This window comes from Ipomoea nil, unplaced genomic scaffold (genome assembly GCF_001879475.1).
Source record: "Ipomoea nil cultivar Tokyo-kokei standard unplaced genomic scaffold, Asagao_1.1 scaffold2827, whole genome shotgun sequence".
In the NCBI taxonomy this organism is placed as follows: domain Eukaryota; kingdom Viridiplantae; phylum Streptophyta; class Magnoliopsida; order Solanales; family Convolvulaceae; genus Ipomoea; species Ipomoea nil.
The window spans coordinates 616,987-632,599 of NW_017619255.1; the positions used below are offsets into that span (position 1 = coordinate 616,987).

At 37.4% G+C, this 15,613-nt stretch overlaps 2 protein-coding genes across 2 annotated transcripts; both read left to right on the plus strand.

Annotated features, from left to right (window-relative positions):
- Positions 1 to 2,625: 2,625 nt before the first annotated feature.
- Positions 2,626 to 6,246, plus strand: LOC109159483. Its single transcript, XM_019307584.1, has 5 exons — positions 2,626 to 3,108; positions 5,160 to 5,222; positions 5,327 to 5,389; positions 5,489 to 5,557; positions 5,663 to 6,246. The coding sequence occupies exons 1-5, from the start codon at positions 2,755 to 2,757 to the stop codon at positions 5,897 to 5,899; spliced, it is 786 nt and encodes a 261-aa protein (XP_019163129.1). The 5' UTR covers positions 2,626 to 2,754; the 3' UTR covers positions 5,900 to 6,246.
- A 6,356-nt stretch (positions 6,247 to 12,602) lies between these two features.
- LOC109159391 (pentatricopeptide repeat-containing protein At1g74600, chloroplastic) lies at positions 12,603 to 14,594 on the plus strand. The gene has a single exon (XM_019307505.1). The coding sequence runs from the start codon at positions 12,603 to 12,605 to the stop codon at positions 14,592 to 14,594; it is 1,992 nt and encodes a 663-aa protein (XP_019163050.1).
- The last annotated feature ends 1,019 nt before the right edge of the window (positions 14,595 to 15,613 follow it).

Below are 15,613 nucleotides of genomic sequence, written 5' to 3' on the forward strand. Positions count from 1 at the left end.
TGGCTGAGTATGCACTTGACGGTTCGTAGTCGTGTATTGGTATGTGCATATTACCAATAGGACGTTTACTAATTTGTTAGTTGATGGGAAGAGCGGACTATCAATTAGGGCTATCTATGAACCTCAGGAAACAGCTGGTATGTGGTAGCGTGGATGCATATAAGCATATGCAACCCGTCCGGATTTATGACATCATGTATATATGATGGGAGCTTAGGGGCTAGGTGCGTGTAGTAGTAATCGTCTGTGCATTATACTGATATAGGCTTACCGTCATGCGACCCATCCATGCGTGAAAGCTTATACAACATGTGCATAGTGATTAGCATTCGTAACATGCATTTTTACACCATACACGTAACACGGACTGAATTTTTTAAAAAAGTAAAAATGAAATTGACACCCAAGCAATTTAGAGAAGGCGTACAACAAGTCATGACTCACAGTGAGGCCATAAAGAAATAATGTGTGTTTTACAATATGGATGGGGGGAAAACTATCATGATGCTGATATGTCATAACTTCATCAACCTCATCCGGCACTTGAGAGGGGGAAATAAAACTTCATCAACCTCATCCGGCACAACATCCGGCACAACATCCAAATCCGGGGCTGGTTGTGCAGGTTCATCAAAAACAGCAGCAACCTCAGCCCGATGCAAAGGATCAACCACATTGGCAGCACCTACCGGCTCAGCAAAAAATAAGTATAATGAAGGCGCACCGACCCAACAACAGAAACGCACCAACCTAAATGAAAAAGACAGGAAAATATAAATAATAGTGTCAATTAGCAACTAAACCACACCCTATCTTGCAAACGGTAAGACACTGCTACGCACAAACCACCACAACTAACAAGGCAAACCCCAAAAACCTCGACCAATAAACAAAAAACACGCACCAACCCAAAAACAGTGGTGCACCCGCCTAAAAAAGAAAAAAAAAAAAAAAACAAAACAAGCAGTAGCAATTCCCCAACCACACTTTAAATCTAACTTGCACACGGTCACAGACACAAACGCACAAACCACCACCAATAGTCACGACCCCCCGAACCCCTACGAAATAATAAATAAATTACAAAGCATGCAACGACCGAATACCAGACGCGCACCAACCAAAATGAAAAACCCCCGTTAAAAAAACTTGTGTCAATTAGCTTGTACATTACACTCTACAACCTGCACAAAGGAACATACTGCTACGCACAAACCTATGCCACCGATTACGTAAGCCCAAAAAACCCAAAAAACAACAAAAAAATAAACACACAAACAACCAATACAAGTGGTGGAACACACATACGTACAAAACCGAAATAAAACCAACAGTAACAAACCTGACACACCTTACCCCTAACATGCATAGAGTAACAACTACAACGCAACAACCACCCCACCCAAAACCAGTAGCCCACCACCCCCATCACGAAAAAAATGGAAACACAAAACCATAATGTAGATTACAACTCCAGACACTATCACATAAAACTATTGGACCCATATGCATTTACCCCACCAAAAAATCCAAAACCCACACCCCATTCTGGGTTGGAAAAAAAAAAAGGAAGACACAAAGTGGTTGACATTGTCCGAAAAAAACCATACACAATACAGCAAAAAAAAACAACATTAACCGAAACCGTAAACCTTAAACCGTAACTACCCAATCCCCCCTCCCAGTCCCCGCTTCCCAGACACCCATAAAAAAAAAAGGAAAAAAAAAAAAAAAAAAAAAAAAAAAAAAAAAAAAAAGAGAGGATGGCCGCCGGAAAATCACCACCATCCGACCGCCACAGACACCAAAATCCCACAGAACGCACACCCACAACCCCCCGAAACGGAAAAACAGTAACAAAAAAACCCCACACACCCTAGATAGAAAAAACGAATCGACATAAATAAGGGGGATTGAGATTACCTTCAATGGAACCACCGTTAGACCTCCGTTGCCTCTTCGATCGGCGGACAGTAGACCCAACCATGTTGAACGCGAGAGTTGTGATGGAGAGGGAGAAAGTGATGGAGGTCGAAAATACTCACGGAGAGGGAGAAAGTGAGAGGGAGTTGGACTATGGCTGGAAGAGAAATACGCAGAAGATGAAGTGTTGAAAGAAGGGTCAGAAGAGATGCAGATTTCCCAGGCGAAATTAAATACACAGTATAATTAAAGCCATTGCAAAAATTACAAAACAAGCCCTAATATCCTCTTAAATCTGATGCGCATGGCAAAAAAGCCCAAATCATCTGGACCATTCATCTAAACTAATTAAGGGTCATAAAAGGTGCTCACGAGCTCATCTGCCAAGGGGGTGTGCACCGGATCCAAAATCTATATATATATATATATATATATATATATATATATATATATATATGCAAAATGCAATTGATTGATGTGTAGTGAATTATTAGTAAGAAAAATAAGATGTCGAAACCCGAAGACCAAAACAAAGGGGCCCAATAAAGGAATGCTGCAGCCTGCAGCGCTCGCTCGAATCTTTACCAATCTTCTACAACTTCTTCGCCGCTCAAAACCGTAGAACCCAATGTACGCATACGGCACATCTATGTACGTATTTATACCGGGATCGTATATATATACGTCCATATATATACGACAACACTCAACACACAATTCATTCATTATCTCTCTCTGTGTCTCTCTCCGCCACCCTCTGCTCTGCACCCACTTTTACCCCTCACACCACATCCTCCTCTGCTTTTGCGTTTCCGTCTTCCCAGCTCGCTGATGAACGACGATTGGTTAGCGGCGGCGATGACCGATGACGCCGTCGTCGTCGACCTCCTCTTCCGCCTCAAGCAGTCCCCGTTCTCAGAGGCGTGCACTCCGCCGCCGCATCCCGCCGCCACGAGGTTGTTGCATATGCGCTTGCCTTCTCCCAGCTGGGGCCATCGCCAGCCGAGATCGAAACCGACGGCGTCCGCTAGCCGGAAAGAGGCCGCCGCTGGAAGTTCCGCCAGGTTTAGCCCGACCACTCCGCTCTCCTGGAGCGGTGGCGCCGCTTCGCCCAGCGACGGCGGCTTTGACGAGTCCAGCCGCCTCCCTTCTTCATCGGATCTAACATCCGCTTTCAGATCCAAGGTTTGTATCGCCTCGCCCTTTCTCTCTATCATCTCATCTTCTTCCCCTTCTCTCTATCATCTCATCTCTTACATAACTTCTCAATGACTTCAATTCCTTTTCACGGCGGTTTTGGAGCCTCCTCCATAACCGTTAATCACAACCAAGTCATCCGGTTTTCCAGCTCTGATGTCGGCTTCACGAAGAACTGATCTGACGTTCTTCCCCATTTAGGTTAAACAGGACACCCTTCCAAAACCTCCAAATCCTTGGTTTTCAAGTCCACGGTTTTTGGTTTCCGTCAACTGAACAGTCTATTTTCAACTATGCCAAAGCTCCATCGTACCATAATGACAATTTCAGTCCAATTTGGTTTTCCGTTTAAACCCTGGTTTCCATCAATTCCTTCTCTGCAGTGCATTCACGTTGTCGCTTTCATTTTTCCATTTCTATATTGTTACGATTTCGACTGGTAACAGAATTTTGGATTATTAAAAAACTTTTTAAGTTTTAAGACCCGGTCCGATCTGTAAACGGCGGTTGTTTATTTTGCCGCCGGTCGGACTGTTTTGGTTTCCGATTATTTCGCTCCTCTTTTTCCATGTCGTTTTCCGTTCCTGTGTGAAATTGTTGAATTCTGCGCTTTTTTTGGATGAAGAAACTGGTCGGAGGGGCAGTTTCCGGTTAAAAATGGAGTTTTAACGGTTGCTCACGTTTTCTCCCGGCTACCTTCTAGCGTTTCCGATTCGGATAATTAATTTTATTTCTTTCCTTTTTTTTTATAAATTAAAAAAAAAAGTCCAATAATTTGACCAAAATACCCTCCTTGCAAATACACTCTCAGAAGGTTCGGATCTAGGGAAATTTCCCACGTATACTTGTTCAAAGCCTCTTCCGATTCCTTCTTTGTCGTAAAGATATATATATATATTCTTTTCTTTTTTTTTTTCTTGGAAATTTCCTTTGATAATGGGAGTAAAGTGGGTCACCTAATTGAAGGGGCAAAGTGGGGAAAGAAATAAAATAAGGGCAAGAGTTAGGAAGGAGTGTGGGTCCCGTTGGGGCGGAGGTTTAGGGCGTTGCCGTCGTATCCGCGGTCGCATGGACTTATCTTGAGGTTTCTTTCTGATTCCATCTGTTTTTGTCGTGAGGGGCCCCACCCAGTGGTTTCTCTTCTTTTTGTGTGTGTTTCGTGTTCAGCTTTTTTTAATTTTTATTGTCTTTTTAAAATGTTCCTCTCATCTATTTCTGGGGGCTTTTTAAAAAAATAAATCGCTTGGGTAAAAGGGGTGGATATTTGTTTTGAGGAATTGTGTATTCATATTATTCTGGGCTTTTTGGGTTTTTATATATATGTGATTATGTGAAGTCCAAGAAGATCCATCCAGTCATGGCGTTGAATTTTAATGGTCCTCCAAAGCGACTGGGTCCCAGTTTACTTTGGTGGTTGTGTCTCCTTTATTTATTTATTCATTTTGGGATAGGGTGAAGGTGAGAGGCAGATAAATGAATGGGAATGAAAAGTTCATTTACTTTGTTGAGAGGTTTGGGTGTGTGGAAGAGGTTTAGGTGTGTGGAATTGGGGAGGGACAATTTCTAATGTTGAAGGAGAGTGATATACATACTCTATTTTTGTCTAGACAGAATAGTTTTAGCCCTTCAATGCTCTCCAAGTTGCCTAATTTCTTGTTTTGGACTCTCACTTAATGGTTTTTTTTTTTTTTTTTTTTTTTTTTTTTTTGGGATTTCGAGTGAAATTCGTAATCACTACTTGAGGGTGTGTTTTGGTTAAACCCGTCTTGTGACTTTAGTTGGCAAAGGATCTGCACTGGTTAAACCCGTCTTGTGACTTTAGTTGGCAAAGGATCTGCACTGGTTAAACCGTCTTGTGACCTTAATTGACAAAAGATCACAAGTTGATAAACCAGCCCTGGTTTAAACTTGGGACCAGTTTGTATCATTAACCAACTTGGATGGGGTTTTACCCTCTCACTTAATGGTTTTGGATTCATTGAATATGTGTAAAAGCAAGCATTTTGGTAATGTGTGATTGATTACATGTGCACTTGCAGGTTAATGAAAGCAGCAATGTTGGAAGTAGTTCCGGGCAAGGGCAAGGGTGTAGAAGGAAGAAGGTGAGTTTGGGGTTTTTGAACAGAGGATGAATTGATTGATAGATAGATAGATAGATATGTGTTGTTGTATTACAATTACTGAAAGATTAAAGATTTGATTGCAGACATTTGGTGACCTTGTGGAGGAAGAGAACTCACTATTGAAGGAGAGAGTACAGTTGAAAAGGGTATGCAGGCTGGGCTTCTTTATCAAATCTCATTAACTCCCTTTTCTTGAAGGAGAGATATGATTTTAGGATTGATTTGATTGTGTTTTGGGTGAATAGGAGCTGGCATCCCTGCACGTGACGCTGAACCAACAAAAGGCTAGGAGCCAAGACTTGAAGAGGATCAAGGTAAAGGCAATTCAATTCATTCAAATTCTGTGAGTGAACACAATATATCTTACCCTTCATGAGAATAAGCTGCTAATCAATCATCACCTGTTGTTGATTTGGCAGATTGATTTGAATATGCAATCGGCTTGTGATCGGGGTGTAGGCCCCCGTGCCAATGAACCCTCCACTCAATGCAACAACCCAATGCAAGTTTTGTCTAGACAAAGATACACCGAGGATGAGGAGGAAGAAGATGAGGAGGAGCAGGTTGTATTGTCAGATTCTTCACAGAACAAAGGAGGAGGAGGCTTCATCCTTCCCGATCTAAACATGACTCCCCTGGAAGACGAATGGAATTAACCAAGAATAAGAATGTGGATCGGAGCTGTGATATATATGGGGCTAGACCGACCAGCCGGAATTCCTGGCTGAGAAGGAGGAGAAAGGAGAAGATGTTTGTAAATCAACTATTACTACTTTCATTTGTGACCAAGTCACAGGTGTAGAGATTCACTACCCTCCTGGAGGAGGTCTGGTGAACTGGGGAGAAGAAGAAGAAGAAGAAGGTGGGGGGTTATGGGTAGTGTAGAGAAGAGTAGGTTTAATTAGATGTAGAAAGCTCTTATCAAATTTTTTAAATTTTTGATTGATTTCTTGTTGCCATTTTTAGGGACATGAAATGGAACTTTTCTTTATTCTTTTCTTTAGCTTTGCGCTTACAATACCCCAAAGGTCCCAACCCAACCATAACAAACCTATTCCCTCCTATGCCCCCTCTATCATAATTATTATATTTTACTTTAGCCTCCAAATCATTCCGTGTGGGCTCCTCTCTTCTTGCTTACCCTAACACTAAATTAATATACAATACACTTTTTATTTCTATTTGCCTTTTGCTACATCATATTTCTAAGGGGACGATGTTTCCCGTGTGATCGTGTAATCACGTATCATTATGTAGACATAAAGTGTTTAAAAATGTACAATTAACAGGGCATTTGGTTGGAGGGATTTTAAATTCTCTTCCCACATAATTCTAAAGGCCATTAAATTCCGTAGTTTGGTTGGAGGGAATTGCAATTTCATGGAATTGTAATTTCCCCATTTTCATGGAATTAAAATTCCATGTCCCCTTTGGGATTTTAATTACTGAGGAAAAAAATATAGTGATGAGTCAAAATTATTCATTTCTTTTTTAATCTAAAATTAATGTTTAACAACAATAATGGGCATTTTTGACTTTATACTACTTATTCCATTTCAATTCCCATGTATACCAAACATTGGAATTGAAATTCCCAGTAATTCTATTCCTGTCAACCAAACACTGGAATTTAAATTCCCACTAATTCAACTCCCATGGAATTATAATTTTTTTCCCACATAATTCTCCCCCTCCAACCAAACACCCTGTAAGTGAGTATGATATATTTATGCATTTCATTCAGCAAAGAAAGTCCTATCTTCATTTGAACAGTTGATCTATATCTGGATCATAATTATATTTTATATATACACAAAGAGAAAAAGAAAAATAATTACTTTCCTACCCCCAGCATGAGCGTGCTGTCCATGCCTGCATGGAGTAATTACATATATTTGTCACTTTGTCCCTTCCTTTTCTATATATCAATGCTCTCTTCACGTGGTATTCTTACAATATATTTCCTATTCGAAATGTTCTCATAATTTTTCCTTAGCTTAAGGTTTCTTTTCAAAAGTGGTGAGATTTGAGTGTTTAAAGTGTTACAATTACATTCTTGAATCTTTATTATTTTAGTTGAAATTTTTAATAATTTGTCCACGACAATTTAATTTTCTAGTAATTCATTAGTAAATAATCAAAGTGAATATTGGCATAAGGGTCAAATAGGCCATCGAACTGCACACAATAATTCAATTAGGCCATCGAACTGCACACAATAATTCAATTAGGCCACTGAACCTAAAAAAAACAACAATTAGGTCATTAAACTAACTAATTTCTTTCAATTAGTCTAATTTATAAGTTTTGCAGGTTAGTAACAGGTCACCAAAAAAAATTAAATTTTTTTTTAAAAATAATAAATTAAAATATATTTTAAAAAATAAAAAACGTTTCTCCGTCTCTGCCGGAGACGAAAAAGCTCTTCGTCTCCATGGCCGAAGACGAAGAGATTCTTCGTCTGCATGGCCGGAGACGAAGAGACTCTCCGTCTCCGGCCATGGAGACGAAGAGTTTCTTTGTCTCTAGCCGAAGACGAAGAAACTTTCTTTGTCTCTGGCCGGAGACGAAGAAACTTTCTTCGTCTCCGGCAAAGACGAAGAAACTTTCTTCGTCTCCGGCAGAGACGAAGAAACCATTTTTTAAAAAATATTTTTTAATTTATTATTTTTAAATAATAATTTTTTAAAAAATTATTTAATAATTTTGGAATAAGGGTCAAATAGACCACTCAACTGCGCACCCAATTGCAATTAGGTCATCGAACTAGAAAAGAATGTAATTGGATCCCTGAACTACGCAAACTCATGCAATTCAATCCAAAATTGACTTGTTTACCTGAAAAGACGGTTACCGAATTTAAACATATTTTTTTAATAATTTTAAATAAAAAAGCTATAATTAAAATTTATTTTAAAAAAAAAAAAAAAAAAAAAAAAAAAACTATGTCGTCTTCGCCGGAGACGAAGAAGAAACGAAGAAGTCTTCTTCGTCTCCGGCGGAGACGAACGGAGACAGAGGGATCTTCGTCTCAGGCCGTCTCCCTGGCCGGGGAAACAACCCAAGACGAAGGTGGCTTCGTCTAAGGCCGTCTCCATGGCCGGGGAAACGGCCCAAGACGAAGTGGCAGGCAACTCTTGGGCCTTCTCCCCGGCCATGGAGACAGCCTGAGACGAAGGTGGCTTCGTCTCAGGCCGTCTCCATGTCCGGGGAGACAGCCCAAGAAGCCACCCCTTCATCTCCGCCATGAAGAAGAAGACTTCTTTGTCTCTGGCGGAGACGAAGGGTTTTCTGTTTTTTTTTTTTTTTTTTTTTAATTTTAATTTTAATTTTAAATTATTAAAAAAAAATTAATTCAGTAACCGCCTTTACATGTAAACAAGTCAATTTGGATTGAATTGCATGATTTTGCGTCGTTCAGGGACCAAATTGCATTTTTTTTTAGTTCGATGGCCCAATTGCAATGTGGTGCACAGTTGAGTGGTCTATTTGACCCTTATTCCAATAATTTTTGGGTGTCCTGTTACTAACCTGTAAATTAGACTAATTGAAAGAAATTGGTTAGTTTAGTGGCCTAATTGTTATTTTTTTAGGTTTAATGGCCTAATTGCATTATTGTGTGCTGTTCGATGGCCTATTTGACCCTTATTCCATGAATATTTAAAGAGCTACCTCACTCCAATTGCTCTTTCAAATTTATACTTTTTAAGAATAATTTATTACTTCTATTTACAAATAAAAGTATTTGTAATCTTCATTATATTCTTTAAATGAAAAATTCCACCTTTTGTCCTAAAGTTATGAGTAATTGTAAAATTCGTTCATACTTGTTGATCGTGTACACTTCTTGTCCATAACTCATAACTGACGTTGCAAATTTCATCATTTTTATAATAAACATTAGGGACGAAATTTGATACATCAATTATAGCTTGGGGACGAGAAGTGAACATAACCTGTTAGAAAAATAACGAAATTTGTAATGTAACGTCATTTATAGTTTAGGAATGATAAATGAGCACGATCAATAAAATGAATGTATTCAACAATTACCCTTTAATTTAGAGATAAAAAATACAATTTTCCATTCTTCAAATTATATCTTTAACCTTTATATGCAAACAATGGTAGTGGTAGTTGTTTTCAAAAATGGTAGTGGTAGTTGTACTAGAGCTATTAAAACGAAGCATAGCATGTTAACCTACAACCTAGCATAACTCATCATCAATGCTTATTATGTGAACTAGTATCTTTTATGCGCGATGCGCAAAAAATAGGTGCCCAATATTAGTACTTTATAATAAAATTTTAAAATTATTTAGATTTTAGATATTTAAATTATTGTAAATAATAAGAAGAAGAAGAAGAAGAAGAAGAAGAAGAAGAAGAAGAAGAAGAATAATAATAATAATAATAATAATAATAATAATAATGTAAAATATTTTTATAAATTTGATATTTTTGTTTAGGAAATAACTAATATATATATATATATATATATATATATATATATATATATATATATATCCATATATATATATATATATATATATATATATATATATATATATATATATATATATATATATATAAATCCATGATATAATGTGTATTGGAAGAATGATATAATGTGTATATATTATTATTATTGAAGAAGATAAGAAAATATATGGTGGATGTATGTGCATGGTAACAATAGTGGAAAAGATAACAGAAGTTATAACGGTAGGGGTATGCTTGTCCAAAATATTGTAAAGTACAACTTTTATACCATAATGTATAAAAAAACTTAACGGAAAAAACGGACATAAATGAAGGGTATAACCATCATCCACACTTATTATGTTTTTAGATCATGATCCACATAGCTCTGTGAACCATTCATATGATACATTATTTCTATGTTAAGGTACATTATTTTTTATGTATAAAGTACATTATTTTCTATGTATAGGGTACAATATTTTTTATATATATGGTACTACATTACTTTTATACGTAATGTCTATTATTTGAATGTGTACAATATAATATAAAAATAACTTGAGGGTTCATTATTTATATAATAAGGTTCATTATTTGTGTGCATAAGATTTATTATTTGAACATGTATAAATTGATTGAAGGTTGATTATTTAGGTATATATATATTCTAGACTCATTTATGTTGTAATTCATTATTTGTAGAACGTAGTTGAACTTATTCAGCACACCCCATCCCTTTACTTAGAAATCTAATATTTTAGTAAATCAAGATTCATTCATTATTTAATTTGTATATATAAGATTCATTATTTGTAATATAAAGTAACTTATTTCTGTGAATTTATTTTGATGCATGGTCCGTAGTTAAATTTACCACCTCTTGGTGGGCAAAAATTCTCAACCCACCCATAAAGGCTTAGCTCACTAGTTCAATATGCATTATTGGCAAATTATGCTGTGCATCCGTATGCACCATGCATGGTGCATCCGTATGCACCATGCATGGTGCATACGAATGCAAAAACGACGTCGTTTTAATAAAACGCGCGTCTCCCCTTTAAAAAAAAAATCAGGTTCGATTCCCAGCAACAAAATATGAACTAAAATTTCATAATCGATGAACTATAATTCCAGAATCGATGAACTATAATTCCATAATCGATGAACTATAATTCCATAATCTAATCTATGAACTAAAAATTCCAAAATGAATGAACTAAAATTCCATAATCTATAAACTAAAATTTCAGAGTCGATGAACTACAATTCCATAATCGATGAACTATAATGCCATAATCAATGAACTATAATTCCATAATCTATGAACTAAAATTCCAGAATGAATGAACAATATAATGTTGTTGCTGGGAATCGAACCTGAATTTTTTTTAAAGGGGAGACGCACGTTTTTTAATAAAACGACGTCGTTTTGGCATCCGTATGCACCATGCATGGTGCATACGGATGCATAGCATAACAATTGTTTGGGAGAAGAGAAGAAGAAATTCTGAACACAACTCAATTCAGCATGAGCTGTAAATTGGGATCTTCGAATGCACTGTCAAGTATTTCCAAAATGCACTAGAGTTGTTTGTACGGTTGCTCTTGGCAACCTATTCACATCTTATCCACACGCGCACACACACATATATATAGTCTAGTAGCCCCCTATTGAGTGTACTGCGATTGGTGTAGCCTAAATCAAAAAGTATAATTTAATTTTGAGTTAATTTCCAAAATGGTCCTTCGACTATTGAATTTTAAGTCAAAATGGTCATCTGTTAGCTTTGATGTGAAGTAGGTGTTAAAATAAAGGTAAAATGGGTAATTCAGGTTTTGCACTCCAATTTAATGAATTTGCAACTCCCTTTCATTAGCCTACACACATTTTTCTTCAACTTAGGTTTTTGTTCTCCTCAATCATGGCAATCAAAATGTGGGATAATAAATTAGAATGCCAAAAAAGTTCATCTTCAACTTCATTTACAAACTTCCCATGACAAGGATTTCACTATGGTGATATTTCTGTTCGTTTTTGTCAGTGTGACACACAATCACTACTACAGAAATGATATACTGCGTCAATTTAAAACAATACATAGTGTCATTAAAAATTAACATAAATTCAAGTATTGTCTTTCACATAAAGTCAATAGTGCGAATTGCACAATTTTATATTAATGTTCATATAAAAATTATAAAAAAAAGTTGAGCAACAAATATGCAATCAATCGTAACTTCGAATTAGTATAGTGGTTGATCACCTAATTTCAAGTCACAACTAAAGACAACATGGTGACTTTTTTACCACGATCGCTCCTACTAGGAGAGAGCCTATGATTATTTTTGTTTCCCCTCCTCCTGCATGTGGTTCTCTTGTTTGTAATGATCAAATGGGGACTCTGAGAGTGTGAACAATCATCTCATTCTTGAGACTGAGTAGGCTGTTTTATTTTTTTGTCCCTCAGTCTGGAATTCCCCCTCCCTTTTGTATTTCTAAAAAAAAAAAAAAAAAAAAAAAAAAAAAAAAAAAACAAACCCTACATCCAGCATCATTAGAATTGAACTTCACAAATTAGAGTAAGTTGTGAGTTGAACTCGATCTTTATAGGCGTGGAAGACTGACTGAAAGATTACTGATGCATGCTCGAATTTACATCCTTCAGTGACTCTTGGAACGGGGAATTGTACCTGGCTGAGCCACTGCAGCTGAAGTAATCATAGATAGAGCCGGTTTTAGACAACATATGCTTTAACATAATCACATTACACTAGTGACTGGAAATGGGTTTACGCTCTTCTTATCTATTTCTGCTCACCTAATCTTCCCACTTCCTCACCCTTAATTATTTCTTTGTTTTCACTCTCATTCTCATGACAACCAAAACAATACTGTCACATTTCCCCAGGACCGCCGCAATTTTTTGCCCTCACTTCAAACTCCTGCCCAGACCATTTTCTTCATTCCCGTTGCAAAATGGTCATGCCACCATATACTCGTACAACAGAGCCATAGATAATCTCATAAAATGTGGGTCTTTGGACTCTGCCCTTCAGCTGTTCGGTGAAATGCCCGAATGTGATGTCATCTCCTGGAACACTGTAATTTCTGGGCTAAACCGATCTGGGTTTCCCAGAAAATCTCTCTACTTCTACAAAAGCATGGTCTCCCAAGGAATAACTGAGAACTCTTCCACATTCTCATCTGTTTTAAGTATATGTAACAATGCAGGTTTTTACAGAAAAGGGTTTGAGATACAATGTAGAGTGGTAGTCTTTGGTTTGGATATGAACATATACATTGCTAGTGCTCTTGTTGATCTGTATATGAAAGTGGGTCTCGTAGAATTTGCATTGAAATTGTTTTATGACTTGCCGGAGAGGAATTTAACGTTGTGGAATATTGTTTTACGTGGAATTTGTGATTTAGGAAGGTCAAAGGAGTTATTAAGATTGTACACTGGCATGAAATTGGCAGGTGTGGAGCCTAATGGACTTAGTTTTTGTTACTTGCTTCGTGGTTGTGGTAGTGGGAGACTTGTTCTTGAAGGAAGGCAACTACATTGTTTTGTGTTGAAGAATGGGTGGTTAGTAACAAATCTTTTTTTAGCCAATGGTTTGGTTGATTTTTACTCTGCTTGTGGGGTTCTAAGTGATGCCAGGAAAGTATTTGAAGTTATTCCACCTGAAGATGTTATATCATGGAGTTCAATGGTTTCTGTCTATGCTGCCAATGGACTTTTGCAGGATGCTTTGGAAGTGTTTGAAAAGATGCAATCTTGGGGGAAGAGGCCGTCGGCTCAATCTTTCTTGGGACTGTTAAATTTATCGAGTGCAAGAAAAAATTTGGTTCTTGGAGAGCAAATTCATTGCTTTGTCCTAAAATTGGGGTTTGATTATGGAAATGCTCTTATTCAGTCTGCTTTGATTAACATGTATGGGAAATGTGGGTACATTGAGAGTTCAGTGTCTTTATTCGAGAATGCCCCCGAGGCGTCTCTTGAAAGCTGTAACTCATTGATGACGTCTTTGATGCATTGCAACGTTATAGAAGACGTATTTGATCTGTTCGGTTTTATGGTTGATGAAAGTATTGGATTTGACGAAGTGAGTTTGTCCTCGACGCTAAAGGCATTATCATTGTCGTCCTCCTCAGTAAGCTTGAATAGCTGCGCTTTGTTGCATTGCTGTGCAATAAAGGTCGGGTTTGAATACGACACTATAGTTTCATGTTCCCTGGTCGATGCTTATTCGAAATCCGGTCACATTTCACACTCTGATCAGATCTTCCGAGAGCTTCCTTCACCTAACGCCATCTGTTTCACTGCTATGATCAATGCATATGCAAGGCTAGGAAAGGGAAGCGAGGCCCTCAAGATGTTTGAAGCTATGATCCAACAAGGCCTAAACCCCGACGAAGTAACATTGCTGTGTGTATTGACGGGATGCAGCCACTCCGGGATGGTGGAAGAGGCAAGAACAGTGTTTGATTCGATGAGAACACATCACGGGATCAACCCGGACAGGCGGCATTATTCGTGTATGGTGGACCTCCTGGGGCGCAGAGGTTTGGTGAGCGAGGCAGAAGAGTTGATAAACTGTGGTGCAACACTCGAGGGAGATCCTGTCGTGTTGAGCTCGTTGTTACGGAGTTGTCGGACTCATAAAAATGAGCAAGTGGGAAGGAGAGTTGCAGAGAAATTGATGAAGATTGAAGCAGAGGAGCCTGCTGTTTGGTTGCAAGTTTCAAACTTTTACTGTGAAATTGGGGATTTTGATACCTCAGTGCAGATTAGAGAGGTTGCAGTGGCAAGGAAGATGAGTAGGGAAATAGGCTACAGTTTAGTTCACAATAAACTAGTCTAATCTAAACTGTGTATACAACCCTCCAAACTTTACACAAATTCAATCATTAATCCTTAACTTAATGAATTGCTGCAAATGTAATAATGAAATTATAATAGGACTCATGAAGTTGCAAATGTAATGAAATTGTAAGGCCATTTCCAACCCAACGGCAAAACATCATTTTTGCAATATATATATATCAGTGTTGCAAAAATCGAACTTAGGTGCCGATTAATCGCTCTAAGCGCCCTAGGCGGTCCCTAGATGCTTAGCGATTTTTTCAACCTTTATATATATATATATATATATATATATATATATATATATATATATATATATATATATATATATAGGATCACATGAGAACACTTGATTAGGTGAGAACGTGAGAACAAATCGTGTGTATTCATCTAATATTTTTTAATGATCTAAATTAGTCTAGATTAGATTAAGTGTGTGCGAACGCAAATTAAATCATTTAAGATAAAATGTAATAAAAATTTATATTTAAATAGCATAAAATATTCTAAACATTGTTAAGGATTTTGGAAGGGAAGAAAATGAATAAGAAACCCAAGTTATATCATAATTATATTCTAAAAATTAATTGAACAAACAAAACATATTTACATATCAGCCATATTTTTTTTAATTACATTTCAGCCATATTTTTTTTCTTCTACATATTAGAACTTATACATTACAAAATATAGACATTGAATATACAAATCTAAACAAATGTATGTTATAGTACAATGTACACAGAAAAGAGTAATTTAATTTGTGTCTAACAAGAGTAATTAAATTTAATATAATATACTACGCGTATTGAACCAATACTTCCTTTGGAAAATGCGGAGCCCTAGCGGCGGCCGACGACTCCTCCAAGCTTGTCGGCGATGGGCCGTGAGCGTTGACTTCCGCCACCGCCACCGGCGGCGGCGGCATGCGTAACCTGGTCAAGAAGTTATCGCGGAGATTGGAGGCGTTGTGATCGTCGAAGTTGAGAGCGTAACTCAAAGGATCGTAGGTGAAAT

What these genes read in the sequence shown, in the direction of transcription:
- LOC109159483 (XM_019307584.1), top strand. Translation starts at nt 2,755, where the DNA reads ATGAACGACGATTGGTTAGCGGCGGCGATGACCGATGACGCCGTCGTC. An exon ending in CATCCGCTTTCAGATCCAAG is followed by an intron (nt 3,109 to 5,159) that starts GTTTGTATCGCC and finishes GTGCACTTGCAG; the next exon opens with GTTAATGAAAGCAGCAATGT. An exon ending in AGAGAGTACAGTTGAAAAGG is followed by an intron (nt 5,390 to 5,488) that starts GTATGCAGGCTG and finishes TTGGGTGAATAG; the next exon opens with GAGCTGGCATCCCTGCACGT.
- LOC109159391 (XM_019307505.1), top strand. Translation starts at nt 12,603, where the DNA reads ATGACAACCAAAACAATACTGTCACATTTCCCCAGGACCGCCGCAATT.